General features: G+C 38.5%; 1 protein-coding gene across 3 annotated transcripts; it reads right to left on the reverse strand.

Annotated features, from left to right (window-relative positions):
* Nucleotides 1-6457: 6457 nt before the first annotated feature.
* On the reverse strand, nucleotides 6458-14323 carry NXT2 (nuclear transport factor 2 like export factor 2). Of its 3 annotated transcripts, none has more exons than XM_012451713.3 (4): nucleotides 14145-14323; nucleotides 13044-13130; nucleotides 9523-9667; nucleotides 6458-8636 (listed from the first exon to the last, which is right to left on the reverse strand). In XM_012451713.3, the coding sequence occupies exons 1-4, from the start codon at nucleotides 14157-14159 to the stop codon at nucleotides 8455-8457; spliced, it is 429 nt and encodes a 142-aa protein (XP_012307136.1). In that variant the 5' UTR covers nucleotides 14160-14323; the 3' UTR covers nucleotides 6458-8454. The 3 variants fall into 3 exon arrangements, with proteins under 3 accessions (XP_012307136.1, XP_012307138.1, XP_012307137.1); XM_012451715.2 differs by lacking the exon at nucleotides 14145-14323 and adding an exon at nucleotides 13898-13962; XM_012451714.2 differs by lacking the exon at nucleotides 14145-14323 and adding an exon at nucleotides 13756-13946.
* Between the last annotated feature and the right edge of the window lie 923 nt (nucleotides 14324-15246).

The following is a 15246-nucleotide window of genomic DNA, read 5'->3' on the forward strand; positions in this document are numbered from 1 at the left end:
TTTCACAAACCTTCCACAACTTGCTCAAACTTTCAGCTTTATCCTAACTCAAAACAATCCTTTACCCTCTAAACTTAGACAAGAAATCCACATTCCCATGACTTCTTATAATCTTTTACCAAAAACACATTTTACTTTTCTTACACATCTTGCATGTAAACCTGTTTTTATTTCTCAAAGATTACTTAAGTCACATGAACTAAAAGGCATTACAGTTTTTACTTTTCTGACAAAATATGTGATTTAAACACTTATTATTTTTAAACCAATTAAAGCTCTTTCATATATAAATATCACAGACATAACACATATAAATACACCGACAGAACAAGATCCAGTACTTGTAAGATTTTTCTTTTGCCAGTTTCTTAAATGGATTACTGGCTTAGGATGGAGCCCTTGGAGGAACAGGACCAGGAAAGCATACATAATAAGCAGGCACAGCTGGAAGGCAAAACAGATTCCCCCAAATTAAGGGTCCCATTTTTATACCAGATCCTGGATCCCCAAATAGGGAGAATTAGCCCATTTGCCAAAACTGTATTGCCTACCTAGTTATTACACAGTAAAGCTCTCTCATAATGCAAAGTAATTTCTGATAGCCCAAAAGTTAAAAACGTCAGATAATGCAATGCACAACAAAACAAAGTCTTAGATTTTGAGACGGATCTATCCACTTCTAATTCCTGGTGTTTCATGAAGGAAACAGAGGTTTTTCCCAAAAGAGGGTCTGTGGCGCCTTCTCTGCTCTTCCTGAGTCCCAGCCTGTTAAAGCTTGAATATCTGCTTTTAATTAAGCTGACTTTTAACCACAGCACTCTTTAAAAAAAAAAAAAAAAGAGAGTCCTTTTAAAATTTCGTATTACCCAACTTTAGCCAGGCCAACCTGCCAGTATTTCTGGCTTTTGAACCTTACCAAAAGTAACATCACAGTTGCTCTGAGAAAGGAAAATTCAAGACGGTTAGTGGAGGGAAAGAGAATCAACAAATGCAAAGGCCACACAGATATTAAACCAGAAAGGACTCATTCCCTAAGCTGGGAATTGAACCCCAATTGCCACTGTTGACAGCAGAGACCTAAAGAAAGTACTGCCATGTGATCACAAGGTTAAGCCCCCAAGGACATTTTCCAACATGTGGTCTCTGGGCAAGATGGTTGCCCTGAGTAATGGAAAAGACAGGAAAGAGAAAGAGAAAAGCATTGCCTGTGGCAGGGTGGGGAAGGCGAGCAGCTCACAGAGGCCTGAGAAAGACCCATCCTAGCATGATTGAAAAGTTCAGGCAGCCGCTTGTTGGTTGTGAAGGGATCTTTTTAGCAGTCCCATTAACTCTTAAGTTGCCCCTTTTAGGGAGAAAAAAAGCTCCCTATGTCCCATGGTCCTATACATGCCTCATCCTGTCACCCACAGCCATCAGCAAAGTTGAAGGTACATTAATTCAAAGAGAATAGCCATTAACATCCCATAGTGCCAAACTCATTCTTAGCTGAGAGGACTTTTACTGAGGAAGGGCCTCTAAACTCCTAAATCTAAGGAAGAACTCTAACCTTCCTAAGTTGGGCCTACAACCTAACTTCGGTCAAGCGTCCTTGCCTTTCATTAAGAGGGTCCTTTAACTCTCTATGTCTTAGGAGAGACTCTAACCCCCCTAAGTTGAGCCTCTAACCCAATCCCATCCTTTACCCAGGTACATGCACCCCACTTACCCAGAGTTGGCCAATTGGTCCACACACATGATTTTCCTTTTGGTCAGGGGTTTCTTCAGTATCATCCCTTGGGGTTCATCAGAAAGATGTTACCAGAAAGGGGTCACGATCCAGACCCTAAGAGAGAGTTCCTGCATCTTCAGCAAGAAAGATTTTCAAGTGAGTCCATAGATTAAGGTGAAAGCAAGTTTATTAAGAAAGTAAAGGAATAAAAGAATGGCTACTGCATAGGCAGAGCAGCCCTAAGGGCTGCTGGTTGCCCATTTTTATGTTTCTAAAAAATTATACGCTAAACAAGGAGTGGATTATTCATGTCTCCCCTTTTTAGACCATATAGGGTAACTTCCTGATGTTGCCATGGCATTTGTAAACTGTCATGGTGCTGGTGGAGTGTAGCAGTGAGGATGACCAGAGGTCACTCTTGTCACCATCTTGGTTTTGGTAGGTTTTGGCTGGCTTCATTAGTGCTGTTTTATCAGCAAGGTCTTTATGACCTGTATCTTGCAGTTGACCTCCTGTCTCAACCTGTGACTTAGAATGCTTTAACCTCCTGGGAATGCAGCCCGGGCGGTTTCAGCCTCATTTTACCCAGCTGCTGCTCAAGATGAAGTTGCTCTGGTTCAAATGCTTCTGACACTAAGATTAATGAAATATTCCTTTCAGTTATGGTGTTTTTCTAGATACTTCCAGCCAAAATGCAACAACCCCAAGATAAAAGCCAATTGCCTCCATAGTGGTGAGTTAACAAATTTAGCTCAAAAGGAGAGGGTGAGGCCTGAAGGATTTGAAGAGGGCAGGTTAGGTCTAGAGTCTACAACAGTGGGGGCCTTGGGAAGCATAGCAATATAGGGCCCAAGAAGGATGGGAGAAAGGGGCATTGAGGTAGGAAGTCTCCTAGTTCCTAGTTTTGCCACTGGCCTTCCAGAGATTTGTGAGTGTATACATATTTTTAGCTGCAGCCCTCATTTTCCTCCCAGTTATTATAAATTACCTGTCCAGGAAGGCTGTTTTTCCTAGTTTCTCTCTCCCCTCTTCCTCTTCTTTTATTTTCAGTTGTTTGGAGAGCAGTGTCTTCCCAACTGTCCTTACCTACCCTCCTCCCTCACCTGCCCCCCAACTAATTTCTCCTTCCATCCCTTCTCCAGGCTTGTCTTCTCTCCTCAGCAACATCCAAAGCTGATAAATTACTAGGTCTGAGATTGAGCCCAGACCTCTGGGAATCCTGGGTGCCGCAGACAGACAGATTAGCATATTAGAAAAATCATTTCCAGAGGCTCTTTTAGAAACAACACAAAAGAGTCAGGAAAACAAAGGCCTTGTTGGCCACCTCAGGCAGCTCAGGTCTCCAACTCAGACCCTGGTACCCGGGATTGGTTAAGTTTTGCAGGAGTCTATTGCTAATTTCCTGCCCTTGAGCAAGAGAATTGGAATGAATAACGCTACAGTCCATTTTGTTTTTCTGGTTACAGAAAGACTTCTTGCAAATTTGTATATATATATATATATATACACACACACAGTAAAATAGCCATCTCTGTATCTAATCTTAGACTTTTTTTTGCAGAGCTGGATTACCAACTATCTTGTAAAGGCAGGGGCAAGGATTAGAATAAGTGTCTGGCTGTGGGAAACAATCATTCTCAAGATTTTACCCTTAAAGAAAACCAGAATTTTGAGAGCGGAGGAAACAAATCACCAAGCCAAAAAGTGTAACCATTGCATTTATGTAGCATGTGGCACTTAAATATTTTCGTTTGTTGCCTTATTTGATTCTCATAACCACTTGGTGGGCCAGATAGGACAAATAGCATCTCCATTCAACAGCTGAAGAGAGAGGCCCACAGTAAGTGAATTGTGCAAAGTCACAAAACACATTAGGGACAGAATGGCCTTAGAATACAGGACTTCTTTGGGTCTGGGACCAGTATTTACACTTTAGAGACCACCACAGCCTTTGTAAAACAAGGGGAGTTGATACGTAGACGGGCGCTAAACAAGGAGTGGATTATTCATGGAACATCAGGAAATCAGGAAGTTACCCCATATGGTCTAAAAAGGGGAGGTATGAATAATCCACTCCTTGTTTGGGGTGTTCAAGGAGGGAGGAAAAGGAAAAAAACACATGAAATTTACTTAAAATTTATCAAAATACAGCTTACATAATATCAGATCATGTTCCAAAGTGGTTTTGCTAGAATGCCTTCTTACTTTTTTGCTTGGACAACTGAAATAGGACAGTTTCTTCCAATTCAACTCCTTTTCATTGCCACTCATTCTATTCCCAAACTCTGCCTAAAGACTAACGTGAGGATTTGCTTTCTTAGTTCTAAACTTCTCATGCAAACCAAGGAATGGGAGGCAGACTGCTGCCCTTCATGGCTCTCAACAAATATGAAAAGCCTGAGAGGAGAAAGAAGTTTTTGGTCACTTCCAAGTCAGGGTGACATCACTGATATATGGCACTACCTTTTGGAAGCCATCCCTATATCCCTACTCAAAAGTGATAGTGAAAATATGCTTGCTTTGTTTTTGTGCTTTTTAAACTGATGGTACAACCCCTTAGGAAGTTGTAAAAAAATCAACTGAGCAATTTATGATCAGCATTCTCAAAAAAATTAATAGAATGAAATAGAAAATGCCAGGACCACACTGCAAGTGGTAAACATGAGTTTTATTTTGGACATTACATATACACACACACACACACACACACTGCATATATAGGTTTACTTGTACATCTGTATACTGGGTTGTGATATAAAATGCACTTCTTACTATGGGTCACGGTAAAAATTTTGAAAGCTACCTATCTAAAGAATGCATATACCTCAATCCCAGGTTTATGCTGTGTCCTAAGACCCCTCAATCTGACACATTATTCCAACAATACATTTTTCTACCTTTTACTGCTTCTCTAGAAAGCTAGACTGACCTACATAGCTGACTGAGAGTCACTGAGTACTCTTTTGTAAAGACAGCTGCATTTGCCAAAGGGTAAGCATTTATTAATAGTTTGGTAACAAGTGTTTTGATGAAATACATTTATTATACAGAGCCAACTTTAAAATCAAAAAGACAAAAATGCCTTACCATTTTCCCCTAAATATGTGTGGTTATGTTAAAGCACACACAGGGTAGGAAGGACAACACATGCTTATAACAAAAACCAGTAAATGGAATCCACTTCCACCAAATTTCCTGCCCAATTTCAGGCAAATAGTGAATTCATCAAAATTTCAGAAAAGAATTCACTGTACCTTCTTGGCTTTTGACTTCTTGCTCCCTCTCCAAACACTGTGCTTATGCTTGAACCTCTTTGGGACTATCTTTTTAGATACACTATACATTACTAGGTGATTTCCAAGAACTATGAAAATGTTACCATGACTCAAATTCACTGAGTCTGTGGCTCTTCTAGCCATATGGGCTACTCATGAAATACAAAAGGCATTGTGACAGAATTTGAGTTATGAATTACTACTCTTGTAAGCTTATAGCCTTTCACTTCCACTAATGCCTACAAATTTAGACCTAAGTAGATTCTTAGCCATTTTTATCTAGGCAAAACTCCTAAGGTGCCATTGTTTATAAGACACCATTACTTTACCACTGAGAAAATGGAAATGAGACTAAACTATGATATGGCATCAATTTAATATCTGTACCAATTCCAGGGATGTTAAAATGTGAAAAATACATGCATCTTTGAAGAGATAAAATATGATTTTTAAGAGCTATTATTTTGTTTTAAAATTAGAGATGAGGTCTTGCTCCATTGCCCAGGCTGGAGTATAGTTGTGCATTCATGGCTCACTGCCAGCCTTGAGCTCCTGGGTTCAAGTGATCCTTCCAACTTAGCTTCTTTAGTAGCTGGGCCTATAGTCACATGCCATTGTGCCCTGCTAACTTTTTTTTTTTTTTTGAGACGAAGTCTCACTCTGTCACCCAGGCTGGAGTGCTGTGGCACAATCTCCACTCACCACGACTTCCGCCTCCCGGGTCCAAGTGATTCTCCTGCCTCAGCCTCCCGAGGCTGGGACCACAGGCGCGTGCCACCACGCCCGGCTAATTTTTTGTATTTTTAGTAGAGGCGGGGTTTCACGGTGTTAGCCAGGATGGTCTCAATCTCCTGACCTCGTGGATCTGCCCACCTTGGCCTCCCAAAGTGCTGGGATTACAGGTGTGAGCCACCGTGCCCAGCCCCCACCGCTAACTTATTTTTATAGAGACAGTGGTCTTGCTATTTTGCCCAGGCTGGTCTCGAACACCTTGGCTCAAGTATCCTTTCACCTTAGCCTCACAAAGTGTTACGATTACAGGCGTGAGCCACCACGCCTGGCTGGGTATTGCTTCTTCTCATTCCCCTCCAAAAAAGTCTGTTGACATATTTTTAATGTAGCATTAAAGTTAATGGAACCATTCTTTCTGGAAATCAACTGTATTTTGGTTTCACTGTCTACTGAATATAGCATTTTAGCTAGTTTCTCAAGGTTAAGATTTCCAACTTCTCACCAAAAACCTCACAGGTATCTCAAACAAGTGATGATCTCAGGAATGTGAATACTTGGCAGGAAAAGGAGAAAGATATGGCAGGTTACAGAAGGAACAAACAAACAAAAAAATCCAAGTTGTCAACCATTGTTAACACATTACTGTAATTTTTTTTCCTAAATTTGGAAAACCTTATATTGCAAAGAAAAAAGTACCCATTCTGAAACCTAAGAACAAAAATCGAAAGACCTTAAAACAAGCTTGACAACACCTGTCATAAGGCAAAATTTTATTTTTTCAAGTTACAAAAATAAGAACATGTCAAAAAATACAGTCTAGTCCCTATAAGAGTAGTTCCAGCCATTTAAAAGTTATACAGAGTTTGGAAAAAGCAATTTACATACAAATCTTAAAACACACAACAATCATGAACAATGCACACCATTCAATTTAGTTATTGCTAGTTATGTGCAGCTTTTACTTGACATCGTTCTCCGTAAGGGAAAGGGCAGCATTTGGGCATTCTGATTGGTGCTGCTAAAGCTGTGGTTTCGATCTAAATTAAGAATAAGCTCACTATGAGTAGAAAAGAATGTGTAAGTTTCAATCACTACAAGAAAGCATGGTGTAAATTTGAGTTCCATACAATTATCCTATATAATTCTATGTTATTAGTATAATAGAAATACAGTGTACAGTTTTGGGCAAGAGTAAATGAATTACTGGTTTTACAATTAAGTGAAAAGAAACAGCTTTTTGTTGCAATGTAGAAACAAAGCTGGTATATCTAGCTTACCAATATTAAAAAATGGAAAAGACATTTAATGTTTAAGCAAAAACCGAATCTAGGTTTTTTACCTTTAGAAACTGAGAGATAAAGTTAAGCATTTTGTTCTTTTGAGGATTATCATGAAGATCTGCTATTCTCTATTTTCTTTCTAAAAAGACGATGATTTAGCCACATAGCAGGAACGTATTTTAAAACAGATCTATTTACCCAATGTCATATGGAAGAACAAATCACAAAATTAAATAATTCTATCTTTTAATAACTAAAGATAATGCAGTTCACAGTACAAAACACTGGGAAAAAATCATTTATTTGGGGGATGTGTGATACATAAGAAACTTTGAGCCTAAAGTTCAAATGGAAGACTTAAAAATTAAGGGTGTCACCAAAAGATAGCAATGGCTTTGTCTCCAACTCTCTCATGTTAGACCCTGTTAAAAGGTTAGGCTTATTGCTATTATTTTACTCCCGTAAGTTCTTGAATAAATGGAGATATACATTGGTGATAAGTATGAGATGAAGTGAAAAGATCTAAAAATATTAATCTTAGAAGAAAAGTGACACTCATGACCATTTGGCAAGGATACTTATTAACTTAGTGATTTAAATCCTAAACATAAGTTACATTTTTAGGAGGTAGAAAATAAGTACCCACAGTTTACCATTTGGCTAACCTCCTTACTTTTGGCTTCAGTCTTGGATTTCTATTTCTGATTCCCTACCTATACCTCTGTTAAAGCTATTAGTTCTACTACCACTCATTACCTAAATGTATAGACCTCGAGCTGCCAAGAAAAATCTTTTCAGGAAACTTTGCTTTTAAGCCACCAAATGTACCCAATACTCAGATTATCAATTGAGAATATTCTGCACTTCTCTAGCTGATTTACTTCATAAGAAAACATGCCAAAATAAAAAATAATGCTTAAAATGAACTACTGAACATCTCTATATGCATTTCTAATATGTCAGAGTAGTTATATAAACCTAAATCTGTACTATTTTCACTGAACTGATCTGAAAAAGCCATATATTAAAATGGCATTTCCAGTGTTAACTGAAAACAGGCAATGTGTTTTACTACAAAATTAACCTAATAATCAGAAAACTCCACTTCTTCCCAGAGAGTTACATTGTGCTGACATTCCATAGATAGTATTATAAAAGGATTTAATTTTTTCAATAGGCTAGGTTCACAGTGAGTATGTTAGTGCCAAGATCATGTGTTTAATATTACTGTAAGAATGTCATTAGTGGAATGTATATAAGGCATGTAAAAAACTAGCTTTAAAGCTCTTAAAGGGCAATGTTCCAAACTGGCATCTGGTAGAAAAGGTGCTGATAGGAATAAAAAATATTAAAGAAATTTGGTTTCAGCACATATTATACTGCTTCTACAATCAAAATAGTTGACATAAATTTCTGCTGCTGGAACTAATGGACCAAATGAGAATGGAGGTTTGCCCCTTTAACTACTAGCCCAATCTTGAAAACGGAAGCAATCACTTGCAATCTTCCATACAGTATTGTTGGGAGTGGACTGTGCAGTGAGCAGGAAGTTCTGGTTGAAGTAATGTTGTTTGTTTCCATCAAACTTCACGGTTCCACTGGTCACAACAAGAATTGTAGTCTGGGACTGAGTTGCTTGCTCTTTATCCACATAAAAAAAGAGAACAGGTCAGTTTCTATCTTGAAATAAGCAGATGTTCAGGCTTAAAATACATGGTTTATGGTCTAACGCTTAAACTTTTTTTCATAAACTTTCTGTCCCTTGAGCATAATCTTAAGCATGCATACCCATATCCAGAAAACTAAATACTCATTCAAATATATTAAAATTTTCAGTCCAGAAAAATTTGGGGTACTCTAAAGTTTCAAAATAAAGAGCTTATATCTAGCATAGGATCATTTGCTTCATACATATATTAATATTTCATAATATTTCAGGTTTCTAACAGAGCTTATTCATGTTTTGCTTCTTAAACTATTGTTCTTTTCAGGAATTATAAAGGAAAAAAAATCACCCGAAACTACAATTTAAGGCACTCAGAAACCCACCTAGAGGTTATATTAAACTGTATCAATCTATCTGGAATCAAACTGTCTTGTCAAAAGTTATCCTTTCACATAACAGAGTAAATTTCTGTGAAATATTAATAGATTGTAAGATACTGAAACACATTAATCAGAGATATGGTATAATTTTACTCTGGAGACATTTCAGGGCCCAGCAAGCAACTAACCATTTCAAGAAATTAGATGATCTTTTTTCTCCATTTACAAAAATCACATTTAATCTCAACTTTTCATGCAACTTTTAATAAGCCATAATCACACAATTCATCAAAACCTACTATTGGAAAGAATCTGAAGGAAGACCAAAAGTTTGACTGGACAGTTAAATTTTTCATAATGTTTAAATTGCTCAAGTAAGTAACTAGTTCTACCACTAAAAGTTGCTCACTGCTTTTTGTGTAAAAGCTTAGTGCTTACTAAAGAAAAACAAAGGAAGTACCTTGAAAGATCATGATCTTACCATGAACTGGTTGGCAATCTAACATATTGACCTGGAACTCACTAGAAGGCAACATGTCAAAAAAATTATTTAGGGCATCCAGCCCTGAAACAATATTTCCATTCCATATTAAGGTGGCCTTGTCCAGATACAGCCTGGTTAGTGCCTAAAAAGAATGATAAATTTTAAAAAGGGAAATAATTCTGGTTCTAGGTAAACATTTTATACAAATGGATTCAAACATTACAGATGGTATATAAACATTTTTGTAGTTCTACTTTCATCTCCACTCCCCTTGCTCCATCTCCACTGGAAATTAATGTGAACAAAATGTTTGACTTATAATCTTGGCCTTAAATAAATATTACCCTACTCTTTATAAACTAGGCACTAAATATATTTTTTCATATTTCACTTTAGACACAATAAAACCTTGCACCCAATTAAGTTCTTCTTTCTGTATTAAAATGAATGAAATGATCACAAATTCCAAGCACATGCAGCCCCAAGCCAGTTTTAGTTTGTCTTCCTTTTGTAATTATGAGAATTAACAAAGTTTTCAATCAGGCCTTACCTGTACCCTTTAATGCTAGTGGCCATATATATATGAAACATTTAATGTTTCCATGTGTTAGAATTAGTTCACTACTTGCAATTTTTAGAGAAGGTATCTGTGTTTTCTTGAATATTGCTCTGTTTTTTTTTTTTTTTTTTTTTTTTTTAATTGAGACAGGGTCTCGCTCTGTTGCTCAGGCTGGTCTGAAAACCCTTGGGGTCAAGAAATCCTCTTGCCTCAGCCTCCCAAGTAGCTGGAATTACAGGCATGTCATACCATGCTCAGCTATAGCACTTCTCTATTAGTGTACTTAGTTCAAAAGAATCATGAGTATTTGCTAAAGGAGAGACTTTGATAAGTCAAATAAGTTAAGTCCCAAATGAGGCAGAAATTCAACATTTAAAACTCTGAGGTCACATGACACACTACTATTAGCTTAATTCTATAACGTAACTTGGGTTTAAAGGCTGGCCAGGTGTGGTGGCTCATGCCTGTAATCCCAGCACTTTGGGAGGCTGAGGTGGGTGGATCACAAGGTCAGGGGTTCAAGACCAGCCTGGCCAACATGGTGAAACCCCATCTCTACTAAAACTACAAATATTAGCTGGGTGCAGTGGCAGGTGCCTGTAATTCCAGCTACTCGGGAGGCTGAAACAGAAGAAACGCTTGAACCTGGGTGGCAGAGCTTGCAGTGAGCCAAGATCGTGCCACTGCACTCCAGCCTGGGCAACAGAGTGAGACTCTATCTCAAAAAAGAAAAAAAAAAGGCCAACACCTATCTTGATGCTGGCAATGAACTATGTTGTCTTTTTTCTACTTTGTTTTTTGAAAGCAGTAAGGTACAACACACATTCAAGACAAGGTACAATAAACATTCATTGTCACATCCCTTTCCCCGACATCAAATATCTGTACAAGAAATGTCTTTTATTTTTTGCGCTAAAAAAATAGGTTTTAACCTGACAAAAAGAAGCAATGGGGAAAGGATTTCCTATTTACTAAATGGTGTTGGAAAAAAGAGCTAGCCATATGCAGAAAACTGAAACTGGACCCCTTCCTTATACCTTATACAAACATTAACTCGAGATGAATTAAAGACTTAAACATAAGACCTAAAACCATAAAGACCCTAGAAGAAAACCTAGGCAATACCATTCAGGACACAGGCATGGGCAAAGACTTCATGACTAAAACACTAAAAGCAATTGCAACAAAAGCCAAAATTGACAAATGGGATCTAAACTTAAGAGCTTCTGCACAGCAAAAGAAACTATCATCAGAGTGAACAGGCAACCTACAGAATGAGAGAACCTTTTTGCAATCTATCCATCTGACCAAGGGCTAATATCCAGAATCTACAAAGAACTGAAACAAATTTACAAGAAAAAAACTAACAATCCCATAGAAAAGTGGATGAAGGATATGAACAGACACTTCTCAAAAGAAGACATTTATGTGGCCAACAAACACTTGAAAAAAAGCTCATCATCACTGGTCATTACAGAAATGCAAATCAAAACCACATTGAGATACCATCTCACTCACACCAGTTAGAATGGCAATCATTAAAAAGTCAGGAAACAACTGATGCTGGAGAGGATGTGGAGAAATATGAACGCTTTTACACTGTTGGTGGGAGTGTAAATTAGTTCAACCATTGTGGAAGACAGTGTGGCTATTCCTCAAGGATGTAGAGCCAGAAATACCATTTGACCCAGCAATGCCATTACTGGGTATATAAACAAAGGATTATAAATCATTCTACTATAAAGACACATGCACATGTATGCTTACTGCAGCACTATTCACAATAGCAAAGAGTTGGAATCAACTCAAATGTGCATTGATGATAGACTGGATAAAGAAAATGTGGCACATATACATCATGGAATACTATGCAGCCATTAAAAAAGCATGAGTAACTCCATGTCTTTGGAGTTACATGGATGAAGCTGGAAACCATCATTCTCAGCAAACTAACACAAGAACAGAAAATCAAACACCACATGTTTTCACTCATAAGTGGGAGTTGAACAATGAGAACACATGAATACAGGGAGGGAAACATCATACACCAGGGCCTGTCAGGGGCTGAGGGGCTGGGGAGGGATAGCATTAGGAGAAATACCTAATGCAGATGACGGGTTGATGGATGCAGCAAACTACCATGGCACGTGTATACCTATAAAACAAACCTGCACATTCTGTACATGTATCCCAGAACTTAAAGTATAATTTTAAAAATCCCATATTTAATAAATGTGTTTTATTAAAAAATAGCTTTTCAGAGATAGGGTATTAACTTTTGTAGCTGCAGGATAAAAGTAGCTCTCCAAAGCACCGTTCTATGCTGGTAAGGGACCTAGGTAAGATTCATTTGACCACATACTGAAATAGTTACTTAAAAGATATGGTGCAGGGATAAGTTGATGAAAACCTGATGAAATCTTGGTCTGTTGAGGACTTAATATTATCCAAGCTACGTGGATACTCTTTGTAGGTGTAACCTATACTTTTGAGCCACAATGAGAAATTATCTATAAATATATTAAATAAAAGGGGCAAATCAGGAAACATTCCCTGTAATGACCGACCCCTTCATTAGCACTAATACTACCTTAACCGTATTTGTTAACTGATGGAACTAAAAAAATGTAACATATTTAAGTGAATATATGCTGGGCCTAATGTTGAGGCAGTATTTTAATTAATTCATACTTACCAATCTGAAAATAAAACGAGGTTAAGGGAAAACAGCAACTTGCTCCAGGTCAAGGAACTAGGTAAAGGTAAACCTGGGATATGATTCCAGAGCACAAATTCCCACTAATGACAGACCAATCCTTCCCTGAGCAATTTGCTTTTAAAGAGTAAGTCCACAGTTACCACTTATGCAAGTCAGATGAAAGGCTGGCTCCAGACAAGACCTGTTATTTAATAAAGAGTAGTAGAGTCTATAAAAATTAGTAGAGTCTATAACACTCACCTGTCTTCTTTTATCCATTGTATCATAGTAAATACTGACAAATTCCTCAGCAGCTCTACATGCCTGATCTACATAAGTTTTAAAATCCTACAAGAAAAATTCCAGAAGTATATATTACCAACCTTTTCAGCCCCTCACGAACACAAAACCACTGACAGAAGCTGATGATTTATTTCAACCACTATGTAGCTCTATATACAGTCCACATTCTTTCATATAAATTCAGACATTTTAAAGGCTGGGCGCTAAAGTTTTCGATTTTAAAAATTTTCACTAATTTTAAGTTCATGTCTTTAGGACATAATATTCTCAATGAATCTGATTGTTTTTCATTCTCCACATAAAAATTTATAATGTTTTCCTGGCAACTAAGTACTTTAGACACAATATTTTAACAAAACATTCATGGCAATGAAAATGACACCACCTGAACTTTAGAGAAGGAGAGAGAGTGGCAAAAACTGCCACTGAATATGCTGGGAAAGCATTTTCTCTTTTCAAGTGAGAAGTTAGGGCCAGACTTCAAACTTGTTGAATGGAAAACACACACACACACACACACACACGAAAGTAGTTCAACTACTTGAAAAACTGGCAGCTCCAGTTAGGAAACTTTCCCACGTTACGTAAACGTTCACTGATGTTTGCATAAGAACTGTGAAACCAAAGAAAGCAACGCTGTTGGCGTTCGTGCCGGAGAATTAAGGAATACCTTCTTCCTCATTATTTACGGGGTCCAGTCTATTGCTAAATTAAGAACAATGAATCGCCAGTTTCTTTGTCAGGTGACTTAAAGTGATTTTTAGAATGGAAGATAATTAAGAGAAACAGACTGCAAACCATAAACAACAAACCCCAACATCCCCGCGTCTCGCTATTTCCTAGCTCAGGTTCCTTTCCCGGACCAGAAAGCAATTGCAAACCAGGCGGGGGCGGGTCCGGCGGGGCGGGCAGCAAAGCGTGGGCCCGCCCCGCTGTGCAGAGAGCTGTTCCGTGATTCGTCACCTACCCACGTGAGCAGCCGCCAGACCGCCCCGCAGCCCCTCTCCTCAGCCACCGCAGCCCGGCGCCCAGTCGCCTAGCCCCGGCGCAGGCACTCACCATAGGCGTGGCCATCAGGGAGCTTGTAGCAGCGTGTCCCGGCAGTGGCGGCGTCACCACTTCCTCACGTGTCCACCTCTCACGGCTGCGGAATGAGCAATACTTAGGAAGAGCGCGAAACCCGAGAAACGAACAGAATTTTCCACCCTCCCATTCTCTCCCGGAAGTAGCTCGGTCCGTCGTTAAAAGCACACCGATGTTCCAACCTTAAGTTCCACCTCCCTTCAGTTCCTGCAGATCTCTCCCATCCGCCTTATTTATCTACTTGTTTTGATACTTATTTACTTAGTTTAAAATTTAAAAACTGCTTTGTTTTTGTAAACATTATACTCAAAAGGAAAGTCCCCTAGTTTTCTAATGACATGCCTGGGGACAAACAAAAATGAAAGGGTTCAGTTACAAGGACTTTTTTGCCGCAGGAGGCGGAGCCAAAGCCCTCTGAAGACCAATTAGAAATGTGAGGAGTCCTACTATTCCATAGCCTATAGGATAAAGGGGCAGAGCTTGGGGAAAAGGCGTGCATGACTAGTGAACAATTTAGCATTCTGGAACATTCTGAAAGGACCATCCTCACAAAATGTGAATTACTACATTTTGGCAGCATGTCTAAAATTACTATTTGATTTTTAACCTAGCCATATTCAACAGGAAAAGCTTATCTAGTTTCTCCATTCTGGCATTTTAAAATGTCTTGCGGACACCAACAGAAATTAAGTCTACAGTGCCATTCACCACCTTTGAAGGGCTATTTATTCTGCAAAGTATTCTAACAATAACTAAAATATGGAGTGCTGACTATATGTAAGGTGCTTTTCTAATCAGTTTTACACATATTCACTTATTACTTATAATAATGCTGAGGTAACTGCTATTATTCTATCATCTCCGTTTTACAGCTAAGACGGAGTGAAGCTGCCCTAAGGTCACAAACTAGTTGAGATTCAAACTCCAGCAACATAACTATCACGGCAATCTGACTTTGCTCCTTAAAAAACGCTCATCCCAAATCCACCAACGACTTCTGATTTAAATGGGGAATTAATTAAATGTTGTAGTTTTACCCTGAGCGGCTGGTGTGTGTCCTCTCCTGATAATAGTCACT

This window comes from Aotus nancymaae, unplaced genomic scaffold (assembly GCF_030222135.1).
Source record: "Aotus nancymaae isolate 86718 unplaced genomic scaffold, 86718_ANA_hifiasm-v0.15.2.pri h1tg000004l, whole genome shotgun sequence".
In the NCBI taxonomy this organism is placed as follows: Eukaryota; Metazoa; Chordata; class Mammalia; order Primates; family Aotidae; genus Aotus; species Aotus nancymaae.